At 36.1% G+C, this 22,091-nt stretch overlaps 1 protein-coding gene across 1 annotated transcript in view; it reads right to left on the bottom strand.

Annotated features, from left to right (window-relative positions):
• The window catches only part of LOC145994992 (TWiK family of potassium channels protein 7-like), a 69,978-nt gene extending 48,616 nt beyond the window's left edge, over positions 1 to 21,362 (bottom strand). The window contains exon 1 of the mRNA XM_083131525.1: positions 21,248 to 21,362. Within this exon, the coding sequence (XP_082987651.1) occupies positions 21,248 to 21,362 (115 nt within the window). The remainder of the gene's footprint in view (positions 1 to 21,247) is intronic.
• Between the last annotated feature and the right edge of the window lie 729 nt (positions 21,363 to 22,091).

Here is a 22,091-nt window from a genome sequence, read left to right as displayed (position 1 = left end):
GCTGTTAGTACTAGTAATGAACCTGTGCTTCGATCAGAAGTGGGAAAATTTCAATTCAATAAGCATTGCCTATTTTGTGGGCAGGAAGTCACATTCGATGGTAGAAAGAGAGGGTGTGATGTTTCCCCAGTTCGAACTCATGCACCAGTAGGGACGAGGAAAAAGAAGAACGAAAAATAAAATAAGGAGAGGAGAAAGAGTGAATGAGGTTGAGAAGGAAGAGAAACAGGTAGAGAGTGGAGTGAAAAGCAGGTAAAACTTGAGAATAGAACAAAGAGATTAAGAATCGAAGAAGAAAAAAAGGCGTAGCAGGAAAGAAGGGAGCCAAAGAGAGAGATGGAAAGAGGGATAAAAGGAACGAACTTCAGAAAACTCTTAGGATAAGAAATTGTAATCCTTACGTAAGCACAAGATACTAGTCAAAAGGCTGAAACAAAAAAATCTTATGCAACTGGTGTCTGTCACCTAATGGTATTCCCAAAGGGACTACAAAGACAAAATTTTGTGGACTGAAAAAGATCCACCAAAGAATAGCTCAATGTGACAACAATTAACGTCATGTGACCCATTGGTAACTCAGAAACCCACCTAGTGTGAACTTCTTTCTGGAATACTTCATTGAGGCAAGATCAATTACTGTCTGTCTGTCCAAACGAGCAAAATAATATTTAAAAGTGAGAAATTGAAATGATGTCAAGCAAACAAAACCCAAAATATGTGAATCGACACAAATATTTTGACTTTCGAGAAATCCATTAAAGCCAATAAACTGCTAATGATGCACTTTTTAGTGCATCAAAATACACACAGATAAATGCATCAAAGTCTACTTTTATTTGCTGCTGTTATATGTGATGCACTGAAATACATCAATTCAGAAGATCAGGCACCATTATTTCAAAGAAACTAAAATTAAACTTTAACTGTAAATTGATGTATCAAAAGTGCATCAACCTTGGTTTGATGTATTTCGGGTGTAGACATTACTACAGGTAAAACTATAAAATTTGGTTAAGTGAATTCACCAAATTTCAGCATTACACGGCGAAATTTAGTCGATTGATCCGTTCATTCAAAAATTGTCAAATCCAATCCACTTCTCAGAGACTACTAGCGTAACGAAGATAAAACTTGGATTAGTGAAATATTTACCAAGTTTCAAATTCATGCAATATAAATTATCTCGAAGTTCCTATTATTAGATGAGTCAACAATAGAAAATATTCGATAGCTATCAATCACTCAGAAACTACAAGTTGTTCAAGATGATAAAGTGAAAGACTTATTGATCTTCGACCAATCGTAACAATCGATAGTTAAAGTTGATAATAACGACAGTAATAATAAATATATATATAACAATAAAGCTATTTCGTAAGATGATATGATTAAGGGAGAGTCACTGCTATATTTTACTATATTTTAATGCATTTTATGTTATTTTTATGGAATGCTGGGTCAAAATAGATGACGTGGATATCATCGATAAAGTGAATATTACCTAAACTATAAAACTAGAATTCTGTGGAGTTAAGTCGCTTTTGGCCTTCCCCGAGTTTTCTACTTGATCGTAAATGTGAAATTGAAACAAACCTTTCTGTTACTCATGCATCGAAACTTGATGTATTTTCGACATTTTATCTGTTGTGATTAATAATTACTTGCGCTCTTTCTACTGCTGTGTGCTAGCTTCGTTCTTATTTCGAGAAAAATATTATTTCTTACAGCATTTTGTTGCGATATTGATCTTTTATTTCTTACTCCCTGCTATTATGGCTTTGAGAATTATACGATTGCCTCTTTCGTAGTCATGCTCTAAACATATGACCTTGTCGACAAATGAATGTTTTTTTTTCCTCAGGAGATTAATTATCTTTCATCTACTTTCAAAATTAGGGTTCATTCCTCCCTTAATCTTCGTGACAGATCTTAGATTAAGAAACAAAAAGGTAATGGATTATAAATATCGATCGTTTTATTGGTTGATAGCACATGTCTTGCCTTCAAAGGTCGTTGATCCCTTATTTCAGGATAAATTATGGCACTGGCCAAAAATGTATATCCTTTACAAATTGAAAGTTGTATTGCGTAACAACTGTATAAAGCTCAATATAAATATAATATATTACATGAAATTGTAAAGCGTTGAAGGAGTCAGATTAGGGGGTAGACCAGTCCAACCCCCTTACCTCCCCCCTGGCAAACACTTTATGCTGAGATAGCCTGATCGAGACTCGACCTACGGCTTAAAGTAGGATCCAAACCTTTTTGCAAAGTGCGTCCACCAGGGGAATTGAACCCGCGACCCTTCTATCACAAGGAAAACTATAAAAAATAAATATTTTTTAGCTCAAATGTCATTTGTGTATGGGTATGTAGCTACATTAAATGTGACTGCTCATCAGAAAATATTCCCCACCCCTTCTGCCTCACCACTCAATCATTTCTTTCTCGTGACTCGTAATGCAGTCAAGTTTTTTTTTATATTGACTATGTAACGATTGATAAATTTTGGTAAATTTCTTTATTATTCAAATTACTTTTCGATAGCCCTCGTATAAATTCTTTTGGAGTTCTAATCTTTTGAATGTATATTTTATCTTTGTTAAAATTGTAACGCAGTTTCTGCCAAGCGAAAAAGAACGCGAAGCAAGTTGAAGCTTGCATTATTTTTCTTTCTTAACAACAATGGGTTCTTTTTCGTTCGGCGCTGCGCGGGTTTGTAAATAAGTTTAGCTTGCATTGTGTTTCTCGATATGCCTTTTTGGAAGGGGTAATTGTTGGATGCTAAAAATAACTTTTCAGTTTGTCCAAATCTTTTGTTGGGGAATAGATTTGCGCAATCCCGCAAGTATAAATACCAGCAGTCTCGCTGGCAAAATAATCAGTATAGCAGTAGATTCCGGAATCGTTAGGTGATTAAATCGCTTGTCGAGGTCCAGGGCTGGGAGAACACAGGCGTTGTGAGGGGAGTGGCTGGTCAGCTCTCCCTTCTACAATGTCCTGAGTTTTCCGTAAGCCACCTTTCTGGATTTGTGCTGGTCAGCATGATCCTTAAAGGGGATTTTGGCAGGCTTATGAATAATTTGATTCATACATATTTAATCTTAATAATTTAAAATTTTGATTCATAAATTCTATCGAAGTTGGCACTGGTCAGTGTGACTCCGATATAAATTCAAGATATACATCCTTCTCGTCGAGTTAATTTTTTTATTCTAAATCATTCTGAATTCTCCTGGTCAGGAGGTTCATTTAAACAAATTTGATTCTTTATTACTTTAAATCCGAGAGCATACCTCTGGTCAGAGGGTGTCTTTTAAATCTGATAGCTTATATAGTTTCACGTCCGTTTTTAAAGTCTGAGTATCCGGAACGTTTATTGGTTTATCTTATTTAGGTTTATATTAGATGTAATTTTGAAACAGTTATAATAGGTGATCGGTCGAGTATATGTTTTTATAGAAATTCATTTAATGTAAAGGTCTATTGTTTTGCTTTTGCAATGTGAGTAGCCAAAAAGGGTAGACAGAGTCCCCTATTATGTTAAGGAATTCCACGTGAACATTTGTAATTTGTGGCCGAGATATGGCTTTGATATTTCACATCTGCATTATGTTCTCTAGAACTCATGAGGTATACTACCCCCTTCAGGGCCAATCTCCAATAACAATAAGGCTCCCCTTATATTTTGTTATGAATGTTATTGGAGATTGGCCCTGAAGGGGGTAGTATACCTCATGAGTTCTAGAGAACACAATGCAGATGTGAAAATATATGACAGAAGCACGAATAGATATTTACGGAAAGATGTTATGCAAATTTTTCTTTGGTTTTGGTTAATTGAAATTTTGTCGATCATTACTGAATAATTTGTCACCTGTTTATTGAAACCAAGTTAAGCTGGGTTAGTTCTATGATGGGATATGGACAATATATATATATAAGAGAGAGCTCTCTGGATTGTATGTTTACTCGAAAGCAAGTTTCAGTCTATGTTACGGAAGTCATTTTTGAACAAAAATTTAATTTTGGCATTGTAGTTTTCTCTTGATCAGAAGATTGTATATTTTTCTTTCAACCTAACTATGTTTGGATTTGTAAATAAATTTATAATCGTTAATTGGTATTTCCTTATAGTAAATTTGTCTCATAAGTATAAATTAACTGGCATCCTTTGGGTTTGGTGAGGTGTCCCGCCATCACTGGTCAGTGAGGCGGAGGCTTTATCAATCCAAAGGACGTCAGATTCGATTATGCTGATTTCGCTTGCGACTCGCATGCGTATCCTCACTGGTCAGTGGGATGCGGGTGCGATCACGATGGAGGTTCAAGCATGAGAATGGTTACCTTATTTTGAAGTCTTAGATAAGTAAGCATAAATTTAATTTTAATTATATTATTATTCAAAAGCAGACCTTTACCCGAACTTTGGGATGCGGGGTCTCATGCCCCGCAGGAACTGAGCGTAGTCGTGGCATTTATATATTTATAACAGAAAGATATTTGGTAGGCAGCGACGCCCGGTCTTTGTCTGTCGAGGGGACCGAGCCGGTGTGTCGTGTGTCTTGGCAACGGGCTGACGGCCTACATTGTTGCAACTATAATAATAAAGAAGTTATGACAATTTAATAGTGTTTGCTTTCTTTTAGAATACACTGATATAGGTTAAAAAAACAAATTCCTTGAGCACTTTTAAAAAGGCACGCCACGCCAAGAACATTCCTGGGATTACTAATAATTCCTACTCCGTTAACACCAATATTGACAATATTGTTAATAATGACAACATTGTAATTGAGTTAATATTGTCAATGACTTCACAGGAATGACATAGAAGAGGCATAGGAACATAAAGGATACATCATGACTTATATTTTCAAGTACGCAGTCCTATATTTAGAATTCGTGAATTTTTTCAGAAGAATGAAATGTGGCAATATTTGTTTACATATATTAGCATCACCAATATCAATACGTAATTTTCAGACAAAAATTAACACCATGTTCCGTCGCCACAGTCTATTGCCAGAGTAACTTGATCATTGTGGGCATGTTATTATGTTTCTGGTGTTCATTTCTAAAGCGAGAACCAAAAAAGAGTTGTAACCGCCGTTGGTCATCATGAGCAGGTCATTAATATTGATCCGACACGTGTCTGGAATTACCTTTCCCTTGACTCGTCCGATAAGAAGAGAATTCTCAGGAGATTAATCGCACAAGCTACTTAACACGTTTTGAAGGTCAGGATAATCAGCGGAAGATAAGCTAGACAATTATGATCATGGCTGACAGCAGTGTTCGAGACACAAGCGAGCTTTTTTTTTGCATTATTTTGCAAATCAATAGTGCTCTTCGCAAAGAAGGGCCAAAGAGGCGGGTGCTCCGGGCACCGAGGCTAAGAGAGCACGAACGACTAAAGAAACAAAAAGTTTGAAAAAAGTAATCGTCTTGACAAGATGGTGTCCTATTATTATTATTATTTTGTAATTTTGCACAAAGAAATTGATCCAAAATAATTTATTGTAGCTTCGCCGGCAATGTAACCATTTCTGTAAACTGACGTCAAGTTTATACTTATTGCTTGAAAACAGATATTACATACGGTTTGGTTGTGATAGCCTGGTCGCCTGCAATGAAGATGGGACACCAAGATGCTCATATACTCGCTTTCTTGCACGTGTGTTGCTTAAGTTTACCGCAATACTGAAATTTTCTATTGAAGACATGCTACTGAAATATGTCCAGAAAAAAACACATAAATCCATGCTGTTTCGAGCTCTGTTCCTTTCAGAAGTGATAACTTGTCTCAGGTTTAGCAATCATATTTGTTACTTTTGTTACTAATAGATCATTTTAGTTACCTTCTAGTATGTTCTGATATGAACCAGTTTAGAATGGTTATGATTGTTGTTATTATTATGTTTCATTTTGCAACCAAGGGGAATATTGTTACATATTAGTGGAAGCTAAGTTAGGGAGCCATGGGCTGAAACAGCCATAAGTATTCAATATTGCTGTTATGGTAACTTGTCGTCTTAAGTTCATAAATATCAACGAGTTCTGTCAGCAAAGCCTCGACAGGAAAACTACTTAGATCATTTGGAGCTAATTTAATATACAATGCCTCATACGCATTATTTCCAATCACTGATAACAATAAATGAACCTTTTTATCTTCTTTAACTTCTTGCGCTTTTAGAAATGAATCAAATCTTCGTACACAACCTTTAATATTACTTCCTACGTCATAGGACTCGAAGAATGGCAACGTATTCATTTTTGAACTTCTAAGATAACAATCTACTATTCCACTACAAAAATCTTATAAATTGTTAAACTCACAAATTCATCCAATCCATCGTCGCCACTTATTATGTTCTTAGCATTTTCAAATATATTCTGGATAACTATCACAATTGGTATAATACAGTGGAACCTTGGCAACTCGAACTTGAGGGTAAAAAGAAAAAAATCGAGGTATCAAGGATTTCGACTTACCAAGGTCCGAGTTATTGAGGGCCAAAATCGCCGACTTCGAGATATAGAGGTCTAAACACATTAACAATGATGGTTACATACACGGCAGGGTGGGGGAGTTCAATTCCCGACACGATTGTTGATCACCTGACATTGTACGTACGCACCCTACACTTCGACTTATCGAGGTCCGTGCGACTAAAACTTCTAGTTATAGAGGTAATTAGAATTTAACTTCGACTCATAGATGGAATTAAAATTTAACTTCGACTCATAGAGGTTTTTCATACTATACCTTCGAGTTATTGAGCTGGAACGGCATCCCATAAACTGTACAACAATTCGTATTATCAAGGTTTTACTCGAGTTGTTGAGGTAAAATTAGTATTGAGTGTTATGGACAATTCAAGGGGATTACAAAAAATTCGACTTATCAAGGAATTCGAGATGTTGAAGTTCGAGTTATCAAGGATCCACTGTATTTTTTTTTATATAAATGTATATTTAGTTGTAGTTTTGCTGCTATGCACGAGTTACATTTGTTTTACATTTTATAATTTTACAATTTTATAATTTTACAATTTCATAATTTTACAATTTCATAATTCAACAATTTCAACAATTCTGTTTTAGCATGCGACTCTAGAGATTTTGCAGAAAATATGATCCGAAGCGATCGGTGACTTGATTCTTCAGCTGCGTACTTGGCTAATGCGTCTGCAATGTGGTTCCCTTCTATGGATGTATGCCCAGGAGTCCAGACAAAAGAAATACTGTATCCTGAGTTGGTTAGTGTGTGGAACAAAATTTTTATGTTAACAATGTACCAGTCTACATAGTAATCAGCTGTTATCGATCCCAGGGAGTGTAAGACTGACGCTGAATCAGTGGCGATCACTACCCTCTTGAGGTTTTTCTCCTGTATATACAACAATGCTTTGCAACAGTTCTTTAATTCAAAGACATTTTACAATTATATTTTGTTATTTAGTTGTGAGCATAATCTGAAAAGAATGAAGAAAATTCTGTTGTGCTACTCTGTTTAATTTTGATGTTATTTTGTTTATTATTCGTTACTATAGTGACTGTAAAATTTGGTTAATAGACTAATTTTGTTAAGTAACATTTGAAAAGTTATTTTTAATTTAAAATATTGCGACAAACTGCTCCACACCGGGGACAGTTGCAATAAATTGGCGACCTAGAGCCAGGATTCGAAAATTGTAAATTGATAAGAACTGAACTGATAATGCTACAATGAAGAAAAGAGAAGTTCCTTACGTGCTTCGAAGTAGTGTGTGCCTTCAACCGGATCTCAGTGATGTTGCTGAAGTAAGCAACGAAGAGGACAATTCTGGTAAGCAAATGGAGGATTTACTCTGTTGCAAGGACAGATTTTCTGACACTCGCATGATTGAATGCACGTCATGCAAGAAATGGGAACACGTAAATTGTAGGGGTCTTACACTTATTCACTGGGTAATATTCAGCTCTATGAAAGAAGACTATTACTGTAAGGCATGCAAACCAGAATTCAATCCATTCACTCTAAAATCATACTTGGATACAGTAAATCCCAATATTGACCAAATTTTATCTGCTTTTCACTTGAGTTTGGCCCAACATGAGAATAGGTTGCAAGACAAGTTGCTCCAGAATACCGAAACGCTGGAGAATAGGTTACTTCAGAATACTGAAGCTCTGGAGAATAGGTTGCAAGACAAGTTGCTCCAGAATACCGAAACGCTGGAGAATAGGTTACTTCAGAACACTGAAGCTCTGGAGAATAGGTTGCAAGACAAGTTGCTACAGAATACCGAAACGCTGGAGAATAGGTTACTTCAGAACACTGAAGCTCTGGAAAATAGGTTACTTCAGAATACTGAAGCTCTGGAGAATAGGTTGCAAGAGAAGTTGCTCCAGAATACTGAAGCTTTGGAGAATAGGTTACAAGATAGACTTGATCAGAACGCTGAAACGCTGCGCGAAAGTTTACAAACAAACTGTGAAGTTTGGGGCACAAAATTGGTTAGGTTGCAGCAAAGTACTGAAAAACTGAACGAAGGACTCCAACATGTAGAAAATAAGTTGCAGGAGGTTTCTGATTCTTGTCAATCAGCTAATAGGTTACTAAATGAACGTATAAATGATGAAGTAACTTTATTAAATTCGAAAGTCAGTGATCTTGAATCAAAACTAGACCATCATGATGATGAGTTAAAACAACACTTATCAAACCAGTTGTGCCAACATGAAACTTCTATAAGTACACTACAAACAAATATGAATACTACTCAGGTAAAGTTGCAAGAATTTGATTCTATGCTTAAGGATTTAAATGAGAAATGCATTAACTTAGAGCAAAGCGATGTTATTTGTACTAGTATGGTTAGAGACGTTCTACAACCAGATAAAGAACTAAGTAATGATGATGCACTTATTAATGAACATAGGCACATAGCATGCCAAACTGATACAAGATTAAATTCTAAAATAAAGCATGTTGTTTTTAGTGAACACAATAAATGCGAAACATTTCATACAGGTTCTTCTGGCTATGATACATCTGATGCTGAAGTGAATTCTGTAAAGGAAAATGTAACCAAATTGTGCAAGGGCAAATCTGCTCACAATAAAAGTAGAAATAAATTTGCTAAAGCTTCCACTTCACAAGGCAAGAATACATATGCATTGCGGCATTGTGTTTTAGATAATACTGAATTTAGTAATAGCAATCCTACTGTTGACAAAATCCATTGTACATGTTCACTCAATAACCATTCATGTCTTTCTTCGTTGAACAACTCTTTACTGTATGATAATAAGCACGTACATACTTGTGATACTGAAAATAATGCACCTAGTTCTTTATGTGCTACAGACACATCAAAGCAAATTTGTTCTACATCTAACAGAAATTCCATACCTTCTAGAACTTATGTTGCTTGTGATAGTAAAGACAATTTCACAGGTCTTGAAACTTCAGTATGTGATTGCCAACGTCAAAGTACATGTCATTCCTTAATCCATGATCAGTTTCCTGATGGCTTAAATGTAAATCATAGACCTTGTACTAGAACAAACTGTACTTATAACCCGATGTGGCTGAATAATGATTCTACATGGAATTCTTATAATCAGTCTGATACATGCTCTAATAGATTTTCACGAGTTAGTGAACTTAGTCAATTGCCACGTTTTGGAGGAGATGTTTCAAAACAGTCTGCTAGAGAATTTATCGAACAACTAACTACAATGTTAAACATAATTGGTGTTCGTCCCAAGTATAAATTATGTATAATTCGTAAGTGTTTTTATAACGTAGGCGCTTACTGGTTCAACAGTGAAAAGAAGAGTTTCATTTCTTATGAGGACTTTGTACATAAATTTCTTGATCAGTTTGCATCTAATGAGTTATTAGAAAGTCAGTTGACATTGTTACGATCAAGAAAATACAACCCAGCTTCAGGTTTGTCATTGGAAGCATACGCTTTAAAAACGTATTCTGCTTATTGTAACCTTGTGGAAACTCCAAACAAAGTTGAAGTAATACGGATGATTTTGAAACAGCTACCTGAGTCAATTTCAAAGAATGTGGGCTGCCATAACATTACAGATCTTAAGCAACTGACGCAGAAATTAAGGACTATTGATTTGTATTCGAGCGAAAAGAATAAAAGTTTATCTTTGCCCGGTGATAATACAGATTCTGATGACAAGGCTAATAAGAAGAGAAGTTTCGACAGACCAAAATACTTCGTCAGGCAAGTAAATGTGGAGCGGAATTCTTATGATTCTACAACACAGACCGAAAATGCAGGAATCAATGTAAATCATCGCCCATCTCCCAGAAGATTTGAACGCAATCCCTCAAGAAGGCAGTTTGTAAGGTCTGAAAGAATTAATAATAACGTAAATAATTCGAATTTCAGACTTGGCAATACCCCAACATCTGATAACAGAAGATATAGTAGAACTGGAAATTACAATGAACAACCAATAGAGTATGGTAATGCATCTCATAGTTCACAGGAAAATAGTGTTACAGTAGGCATCACCAACTTGCAGCGTAATTCTGCAAATATGGAACACCTAACTCCGACTGCTACTACTACCACAAGTGCACATTCTTCTAACTACTTAAACAACTAAGGCAGGGTGATATGCTCCGATTTACCTTGCCACAAATAAATGCAAAGGAGCTGGATGGTAGAGTTAATAACCCTTATTTAGTACATGTTAAGGAATGTCTGAAGGATTATAATAAAATTAAATCTTTAGGCGTTACCAGAGATAAAGTTTTATCTGTAGCATTTTTATTAGAATGGTACGATTCTGAACCAGAGTGGATTATGTCAGAAAACGGTACTCCAATACCAAAAATTGAGAATCCAGAAATACAAGGTAAAATTGCGGATCTGTCTTTAAATTGTTTAATTGATACTGGAAGTCAGTGTAATTTATTAGATTATAAAATCTGGACAATTCTAAGTTCAATTATACCAGGAGCAAAATTGGAACAATTAGAAGGAATACAATTGGCTTGCTTTGCAGGAGATCAACGTATAAAGGTAATGGGTTTCAAATATGTAACAGTTCAAATAGCAAATGAGTTTTTCCACATGGGACTGTATATTGTTAAACAGTTACACGCTGATTTAATTCTGGGTTCGCCGTTTTTGTGGCAATATAAGGCGATTATAAATTACAGCAACGCAACCGTCATGCTTTCGAATTCATTAGGTCAGGAAATAATTACTCCGTTTTTAGTGCAATCTGAAGAAAGTCTTCCGTCAATGAAGGGAATAGTACGTTCTTGCAAATTACCAATTTCAACCACTTCACAAATTGAAGGAACATCTGACATCGCTTCGGAGGAAGATATTCGGCGTGCAGCGTACATGAACAATACTCTTCCATCTGATTGTTTGGATCAGTTATTTCATCTTCTTCTCGAATACCAAGTTTTATTTTCTGACAGACCTAAAAAAGCAAATGTGGAAGCTTACGATATACAATTGGATACTGATGTGCCAATAATAGCACCCACTTACCCTGTTCCTTATGCTAGACGGGATGATATGGAAAGAGAGTTAAAATGGCAACAGTGGGGCGTTATACAAGAAAGCACATCTCCCTATAGGAATCCACTCCACATAGTCCCAAAGGCGGGAGGTTTATGGAGACCAGTGGTCGACTTCCGTAAATTAAACCAACACGTAATTTCTCCGATGACACAGGTAGAGCCTATCTCGGAATTATACAAAGATTGAAGGGAGCAAAATACTTCACATCTATTGACCTTAGTTGCGGTTATTTTCAGATTCCTTTGACACCAAGGTCGTTTAAGTTTACGGCATTTTCTTATAGAGGTATTTTGATGGAGTTCCATTTTTTGCCTTTTGGAATCAAAAGTGCCGTGAGTGTGTTCGTTGATAGAATGCATAAAATATTTGGCAATCATACAAATTCTTTCCTGATTGTTTATATTGATGATATTTTAATTTTCTCTCCATCAATTCAAAACCACTTAGAACATTTACGTTATGTTTTATCAACTCTGAAGACAGCTAATATGTCTATTAAATTGTCGAAATGCAAGTTCTTCCAAACTGAAATACATTTCCTAGGCCATGTGATTTCTGGAGAAACCATTCATATTGATCCTGAAAGGAACCAAGCAATCATGGATTTTCCAGTTCCTCAAAACAAGAAGGCTCTAAGGAAATTTTTAGGAATAGTAAATTGGAGGAGAAAATTTGTTCACAAATTTGCAATGATAGCTGCTCCTTTGTATGATTTACTAAAATCAAATAACAAGTGGGACTGGAAGGAGAATCATCACCAAGCTTTTAATGATTTGAAACAGCTAGTTACATCTCCTGATGTATTAGCTCAACCGGATTTTAGTAAAATTTTCCATCTTAACACTGATGGAAGCAAAGTTGGAATTGGAGGAGTTTTATGGCAGTTATCAGATGAAGATGAAACGTTAGTAATACAATATGTTAGTAGAGTATTGCGTGGTACAGAATTAACTTATTCAACTCATGAGATTGAATGTCTTGCTATCCTCTTTTCAGTAGAAAAGTTTAGTGTTTATCTTAGTGGAAGAACATTTGTTATTCATTGTGACCATCAGTCACTTTCATGGCTGCAGTCGGCTAGAAGTTTAAACCCAAGACTAAACCGCTGGGCATTAAAACTTCAAAGTTTTGATTTTACTGTTGAACATATTCAAGGTTCTACCAATATTGTGGCTGATGCCTTAAGCAGATATCCTGCAAGGTCACAGGGAGATTTATTCACATCGAAACTCTACGTTAATAATACAAATATCGATCTCCTATCCCAAGATACTCCACAATATTGGGTACAATCTCAACAGAACGATGAGCAGTGTCAAAAGTTAAGAATTGCGATAAACAAAGGAGATTCTAAGTTCGAAATCAGAGGACATTTTAGAATGCATGAAGATATCTTATTCTATAAATCTATTGCGTCTGAACACTGGAGAATATTTGTACCTAAAAAAGCTGTGGAAAAGGTACTGTATGATCATCATGATTTATGTGGACATTTTGGTTATTCAAAAACCTTCAGAAAGTGTTCAAAATTTTTCTTTTGGCCAAACATGAAAGCCAGCATTAAATTATATCTGAGAAATTGTCTTGAATGTGCCAAGTCAAAGCAGAGAGTGCAACGTATCACACGAGAAGATCTTCACATATTAACTCCTAAAATACATCAATTCCTTTCATTAGATTTGATTGGTCCGTTACCAGCTTCTCAAGGTTATCAATATATACTAAGTATAGTGGATCTTGCAAGTAAGTTTATTATGGTTTATCCTTTGCGTAAAGCTTCATCTATGGAAATTATCAATAAACTAAACCAATCGTATTTTCATCATTATCCTGCATGTCTAATTATATTAAGTGATAATGGTTCACAATTTAAATCTAAGGAGTGGCGAAGTTTTATTACCTCCAAGAACATCAAGCATATTTTTACTTCGCCATATTCACCACACGCTAATCCAATCGAACGCTACAATAAAGAGATTGTGCGTTTACTGAGGTTATTTTGCAAGGATAATCATAAATCTTGGGCTAAATGTTTGACAAACGTTGTCAAATTGTTGAACAATTCATATTCTGAATCTATTGGTTTTACACCTGCGGAACTATTTTTACACGATCAAGTTAAAGATAATATAACTAATATTGTCGATTGGCCTGAGAATATTGAAGAATTATCCTGGAAGGCAAAATACTTGGAGCTAAAAGAAAAACTTAAACATCGAAGAAATTCTAAAGGTGTTCAAACAAGCTCTGGTACTAAAAATATTGTCAAAGGAGATTTAATCATGATTAAAAATCATGCTAAGAGCTCTGCTTTAAACAAAACTATCTACAAATTGTATGATTTGTTTATTGGCCCATTCTTGGTAATAGAAGTAAGAAACAATTGTGCGACTGTAGTTTCTCTAGATGGAAAGGGAACAAAAGGTAGACAAAACCTAGAAAACATTAAACCTTTTAATTGTTCGGAGGAGAAAAGAAAGGAGTTGTTAAGAAATACTGATTTATGTTTTAATTTTACATAAGGGTTGAATTTGTTGTAATTTTGTGCAAAAACGAGTTCAGTTGTTTGCATTATGTATTTTATTATCATGTGTAAACCAGCATGAATTTATTATCTCTGTTCTGTTGATCATCATATTATCTTTTATGTAAGAACTTATGTTTGGCTTCTATTCTCATCAGTATGGTGTATGTCAATGTATTGAGGAAGAGTGTTGACACGAATAACATAGGGATAATTATACAAAGTGTCTCTCTAGAAGAATGATAAGAAGGAATATATATATAATGTAAGTTGAATGTAATGTGGTTCGCATTTTTATTGAATGGCTTCATTTGCACATGTAGTTTCAAAAGGAAGAAGTGCACTCGTGAAGAATAAAACATTTTTAAATGGACATAAGATGGTTATGAAATAGTAATGGTAATGAGATTGCAGTAAAGAAGAAATCTACTGAAGATGGCAGTAAAGAAGATGTGAAAAGAATGAGATTGCTGCCAAAGGAGTAAAAGAAGAAGTGAAGATGATACATTGAAGATGTTAAGTTTGAAAAATATACGTATTTCTACATCAAAGTATGATGTCAACGTTTTCAACCGGAGGAGGAGGCTATTGCAACAGTTCTTTAATTCAAAGACATTTTACAATTATATTTTGTTATTTAGTTGTGAGCATAATCTGAAAAGAATGAAGAAAATTCTGTTGTGCTACTCTGTTTAATTTTGATGTTATTTTGTTTATTATTCGTTACTATAGTGACTGTAAAATTTGGTTAATAGACTAATTTTGTTAAGTAACATTTGAAAAGTTATTTTTAATTTAAAATATTGCGACAAACTGCTCCACACCGGGGACAGTTGCAGCTTGACGAATAGCAAACGCTTCCGCCGTGAATATTGAAAATTCTGCTGATAATGGGTAGATTTTGTATTCCATTAGATTATTGCAATACATTGCAGCTCCAGTGTTACCAGTTGCGAACTTTGATGCGTCTGTATATACTATGTAAAAATCTTCATGCACATCCACTGTATTCAATGAAACACTTGGGTTCGAACATTTTTATATTTAACTCCATAACACATGTACAAAAAATTAAAAAGTTACCATAACAACAATATATATATCATTTGAATATTTATGGCTGTTTCAGCTCATGGCTCCATAACTTAACTTCCACTAATATATAACACGAGGATCGATATCTCGAGTTAGAGGTCCTTGTTAGTTCTTGGTGTATTTAAATACCCGTAGATTTCACTTGGGAGAGTATTAATAGACCAATTTTACATTTTCAACATTCGTGTTCACTGGAGTCCAGTCCAGCCAAGTAGCATGGCGCATTAAGTATGTGGGGAGTTTGAGCTGCTTTTACCTTACTTCTTCTACTACTTGTTAGTTATTTTATACGTATGTGTGTCTCTTGGTTTTGTTTTGAGTTTAAATCCACGTAATGCACAGTTAGTCTATTCGTGATTGGACCTACAGTTTAAAGTGAGATCCGAACCAGTATGTACAGCCACTTTGTCCTTGATTATAAGGTAGCGACGTTACCACTACGTCGTCGGGGAGGTCTACATTGCTCTCGGTATTCCTGCATAGTTAGTTCTAGCTTCCACGTATCTGTCGCGAAAAGTAGAGTACAATGCTATATATTTAATTAACGCATACATAGGTTGATTGGTTGAGGTGGTGTTTTGAGTCCACTTAAAGCATAGTAAGGCTAATTGGGACTGGACCTACATTTAAAAGTGAGATCCGAATCATTATGTGTCTCCACCGGGTATCAAACCTGGAACCCCTTGATTACAAGGCGACGACGTTACCACTATGCCATCCGGGAGATCCCACATACATACGTAGGCGCAAAAATACTATTCAAAATAAACAAATATACAATAGGCCTATGAGAACTAGAAAAATACCACATGAAGGTGCCAATTACGGAATATCTATTTTTACCCTTCCAGAGCTTCGATATTAACTTAGCACGTGCCGCTGAAACGTCATTGTATACATTATTCGAGGAATTGCATTTGCTAGGCGTGAAGCTACAGAGACCTGACAGCTTGAAGCTTCAGTAGCCACAGTGACCACGCCCACCCACATGAACATTCTACACGTATCATATATTAAATGCCCACTCGTCCTCGAAGGATCACTTAGACGATCTATGTCATTTTATTGTCCGATCTGACGTGCTTAGGCTGAAACACGCATGCTAAGGGAAAAATTCGAATTGTTCAATATTTTCCTGCACGAGTATACTTGTGTAATTAGTATACCTTGTCAATACCGGATTGACTTTTGCTTGAGACCAAATGACAGGGCCGCCGTTTGGGCTGTGCAGTGATTGACCACCGCACATGGTCTCGCTCTTCCTCCTATATAAGAGGTGATCATAGCGCAAGTGACATAACTCAATTCAAGACAAATTTCGAGAGAAAAGGCACATTTAAATTACTTTAAATGTTTAGCTGTTGTAGCACAAACTTAGTGGTGCTTCTATGAGCAAGAATTTGAAACTTGGGATACACTTACTTTCAGCACTGAAATCTTAATACTTCTCAGTCTTTGTAGGTGTGGTAGTTTCTGAAATGCCGGTAATTGGCACGACTGACAGGCAAGTTCGTCTCATACACTGTAAAACCGTCAATTTTCTCTGCTATCCAACTACTGTAAAAGAAAATGACTATGGCCTTTTTTAACGTATTAATGTCCATTGCATAGCCAAATTAATGATAATTCAGTTTTAAAAATATATGTATGATGCACGCAACTGTAATTTATAATCATTATCTATTTAAAGCATGATAAAAGATTCAAATTTAAATTAAGCGTGCTGTTATTGTAAACACGCAGACTTAAATTTTAACGGTAGAATATTGTAAACTGTACGGTAAATTCTAACAGTGTATGGTAGATTTTCATGGTCACGTCGTCGCCTTGTAATCAAGGTGGAGGCACATAGTGGTTCGTATCCCACTTTAAACTGTATGTCCATTATCGATTAGCTTATCTGTGCATAAAGTCGACTTAAAACAACAAATCAATCAATCAATCAATTTTTGTTCCACCCAGTAAAAAAATGTGCCTCTCTTGAATGTGTTAAATTGTCCTTCCCCTAACGTAGAGCTCCAAGTTGATTCTGAAACCCACCCTTTGGAATTTTAGGTTTTTGTTTTTTCTATGTTTGGTAGAAAAGATGTAAAACTACGAGGGTCACTATTTATATTTTGAGCTTAACAATGAAAAAACAGGAATTTGGCATTGAAAACTGCTTTATTGTTTTCGAAGTATTCTCCTTTATGGTCAATACACTTTTGCATTCGTTCGAACCATTTGTCAAAGCAGTTTTTCCAATCTTCTTGAGACACCTCAAGAAGGAGTACCTTGGAATATGTATCTATAATCTGGTCACCAATAGCTAAAATATATATAGAAAAAATAGAACAAATACAAAAACGCTTTCAACGTTATTTGTATTCCAAAAAACATGGTAAGAATTGTAATGTTAAAATGTTATCTACCAATACACTTCAACGAGAAATCGACATGCCATCATTAAGGTCAAGGAGAATTTTTATGCAACAGTTATTTTTGTATAAAATAATTAATGGTCTTATTGATAATGCTCAAATTTTAAGCAAAATATCTTTTAATACTACATGTTGTCATCTTCGAAATAGAAACTTGCTGAATTGTCAAATGGCTAAAACTAAGAAGTATCAAAACTCTCCGTTACAGCAAATGTTAGATTTGTACAATAAGTTATCAATGATAGATAATGAGTTAGACTTTTCGTATTCCCTGAATATTTATAGAACAAAGTTGCAATCATTATGTTTTACACAAGAAATTATAGAAATTATTGTCTTATAAGTGCAAATATTTGGGATTTCTGAATATAAATATATGTTATAGGTGAGGTATTTATTTGTTATCATTTACTATGAGTGTATGTAGGGCTTTGTATTGTTTTGTACTCCCTGAATGTTTGCAAGACAAAATTTCAATCATTATGGTTTGCGCAAGAAATTATAGAAATTATTGTCTTGTAAGTGCAGACATCTAGGGATTTCTGAACATGTATATATATCATGGGTGAGGTATATTGTTACCATTTATTATGAGTGTAGGTATGGCTTTGTATTGTTTTGTCTTGTAAATATCTATTTGTGTGAAGTATCTCTTTATTTGTGTGTATGTGTGTTTTTATATATTATTAATTATGTATGTATATTTAAACTGTATGCAAGTCTCCCATAATTGGAGAAGCTTTCTCTGTTGGAGACAACTACAATTAAATAAATAATATGGTTTTTGAACGCATCAACGGCATCTTCCGCCAACGAAAATCGTTGTCCACGCAATTTATTCTTGACATTCGGGAACAAGAAGAAGTCATTGGGTGCCAAATCAGGACTGTACGGCGGATGACCCATCAATTCGATTTTTTGACTGTTCATAAAGTCGGTTGTTAGACGAGATGTGTGACAGCTGGCATTTTCTTGATGAAGAATGATCCGACGGCGTTTGTTTGTTTTCCGTATTTGACCGAAGACCTCTGGCAAACAAATTGTTGTGTACCATTCAGAGTTGACCGTTCTACGTTCCTCTAAAGGCACAGTTGCCACATGACCAGTTTTCCAGAAAAAACAGGCGACCATTTGTTTCGATGTGCTTCGAGCGCGAACAACTTTTGTTGGATTGGGTTCATCTTGAAACACCCATACAGTCGACTGCTGTTTACGTTCCGGCTCATATGCATATATCCATGATTCGTCACCTGTTATATACGTCTTTTGAAGCACCACGATTGTATTTATTGAGCATTTGTTTGTACCAATTGACGCGAGCGTCTTTTTGAGTTTTTGTCAAATTGTGTGGGATCCAACGAGAACATACCTTTCTCACAGCTAAATGATCATGTAATATTTTATATATGCTGGTGGAACTAATTTTTATGGTTGCCTCAATCTCACAGTATGTCACATGACGATCTTGCAGTATTAGGTTGCACAGCATCAATGTTTTCTTGAACAACAACTGATTTTGGACGACCTTCGCGAATCTCGTCGGTGAGCGAATGGCGGCCACGATTAAATTAGTTATTCCAGAGTTTCACAGTGGCAAAGGATGGGGCTTCATCGCCAAATGTGGAAGTAAGTTGATCGATGCACTCTTGTCTTGATAATCCACGTCGAAAATCGTAAAAAATCATCGCACGAAAATGTTCACGAGTTAATTCCATTTTATTGTTGTCGCGCAATCTCCAAGGCAACATAAACAACACAAATGAAGCTATTGACAAAACATTTGAAGTACGTAATGGTCAATAATGCCAGACGATTCCGTGCAAACGTCAAATCGCGCCTAACTTTAATCAGTGTTGCCAAGGCTCAAAATATAAATAGTGACCCTCGTATAAGCTAGTAAGAAAGCAAATGCAGATTCCTATCATCATTCGATTGATTGATTGAAACAAAAATTGTGGGTGCATCAGCACTTAGGCTATTTGCCTCATATCATTCTGCGGGACCAAGTCTCTTACCATAACTAAAATGAACACGTCTCTCTAAGGACCAAAATCTCCTTGCCCACGTTAAAAGCTGAGGCTGTAAAGGGGCACTCTGCACATATAAGGAAAAAACACAGGACAACACAGAAGTACAGAGGATTATACTGACTGTAGGCCCGGACACCAGAACCTTGTTGGCCTCCAGTGATGCAGTTTACAGGGGGGTAATATTTGGAAGTGAGGTTGAAACTTGAGTTTCAGCAGTCACCACTTACATACCAGGATAAAAAAGGGTTTATAAATAATACTGGAGAGTGAAGAATAAGTGGACAATTTTCGTTGTTTAACGGGGCAGGATAAATGCCCCTCTATGCAGGAATATACCTAGACCTTATACCTAAGTATGCTTCTAATTAGGTGAACATTTGTGCGTATGTGCTTTTCTAGAATCGTGACATACCCTAATATTTATAACCTATTTTCTATACCCACATTAGGGTTTTGCATTGAGGCTGGTCGACTTTTGCATGTGTTAAGAGTGCCGGCCTCGATAGGGGTGTACTATGTGAGGGTCCCTTCATCAATTTCATCTGATCATCACTCATCCTCAGCGTTACGATTGGCCAAAAAAGTGGCAGAAAAAACGATATACGCAGACAGGCTAATTAGGAGTGGACCTTCAGTTTAAATTGGGATACAAACCCATTACGTGCCTCCATCAGGTATCGAGCCTGGGAGCTCTTGATAACAAGGCACTAGAATTACCAATACCCTATCCATAAGGCCTGCGTAAAATAACAAAAGTAGAAGTAGAAGTAGGTTCTGCACAAGGAAGACGGATGCCATAGAGTAGTTGCTTAGGGCCAGGTTTTATAGTAAACTACAAGTATAATCGTAGGTTTCAACCTTACACTGGCTAAAACAAATATATTCATCAAAAGACAAGGTAAGATGTGCTCTCTCGAAGTTATGCTATAATACGTAAAAGCGCTAGGCAATGAATAATGCGGCCCCTTTCCGATGCTGTAGTGGTAATCAAGGGGTCCTAGGTTTGATCCCACTTTGAACTTGAGGTTCAGTCCCTATTATCCTATCTGAGCATAAAGTGGACTTCAAAACATACGTTAACAAATTTTATGACAATGGATAATGCCCAGGTAACATTTCATCCAACGGAAAAATGGTTTTGACATGTTTTTCCGCCACTTTTGGCTAATCGCGACGATGAGGATGAGTGATGATATTATGAAATTGATGAAGGGACACTCACAAGGAGCACCCAAGCCTGGATTCTATCCCGGGACCCATAGGCGTCCCACACTTGATCCCACACAATTTTCAGGTTTATGAAAATTTACAAGTTAATGGTACTTTTTAGCCTCCTGGAAACTGAGAGCAAGGTAGCTTTTATGATTTTGGAAAGGTAACAGTTATGAAATTAGTCCTGGATGATATTTTTATCCGCTTTTTTTTTTATTCTGCCCCCTCCCCCACTCCCAAAAGTTAAGCTCCAAGTTCGATTCTGACCCCTCAAAGTTAGGTCTCAAGTTTCGCCTATGCCGGGACACCTGGCATCGTAGCCCGATGCTAAACACTCCGCCACGTAGGTCGGCTGTAAAAAAAATTGTGTCATTTATCGCAACCTTAATTTACACTTACCCAAAACTCCATACAGACACACAAGAATGAAAAGACCAATATGGGAGAAGAGGTACTTGATCAACACTTTGAAGCATGATTTCTTCTTCGGTGCAGCAGGTGCTTCGGAATCCATTTTCAACCTCTCGAGTCTGTCACGAATCCATTTGCTGAAGCACCACTCGCACACCGGCGCCTTGTCACGTCACGGATCTAGCGTCGAATGCACGAAAGCGGCCGATAAGCGTCGGCATTCTATGGCAACTGGCGCTGGGCGACGAGTCAAAACACGACGACGCTGTCAGGGCAATGAGTGCTGTTTTTGTAGTCGCCATAGAGCGAGCCTCACGGAAACAAATCAGTGGTTAAGGAAAGTATGGATTCCCTCATTCGAAATGGCAACGGTAATGATTCTTCGATCTTGTCTGTGCCCTTCACTTGTCTTCTCAATGGCACCAAAAAAAGAAAGTAAAGCCTCAAGGACGTGTTAGCAGGGTCCAAAGGATTCACCCTAAACGGCTTTTACAAGTAATTTAATAAAATTAAATAAGCAAAATATTCTTGCTTAGCATTTATTTTGCAATCGAGCGTTGTTTAAATCCGTCCAACTTACACGAAGCCAATGTTTAGTTTGAGATCATAAGGCTCTAAATGACAGTACCAAATATTTATGCACACTACTATATGTAATAATATGTATAAATTATTAATCAGGAACTTTACTTTTCATCAAATGGACCTAACATATTTTTGTTATTCAACAAATATTCTTTTTTAAAACTTTTTGACAGTAATTTCCTTGCCAGGTCTGCTAGATAATGAATATGTATCTACTGTTATACCTCTATTCTTCTAGCGTCTTTTT

The sequence above is a fragment of the Lepisma saccharinum genome, chromosome 11, assembly GCF_977018435.1.
Source record: "Lepisma saccharinum chromosome 11, izLepSacc3.1, whole genome shotgun sequence".
NCBI lineage: Eukaryota > Metazoa > Arthropoda > Insecta > Zygentoma > Lepismatidae > Lepisma > Lepisma saccharinum.
Note: the sequence above shows the minus strand (reverse complement) of the source record. Positions and strands in the feature narration are given on the sequence as shown.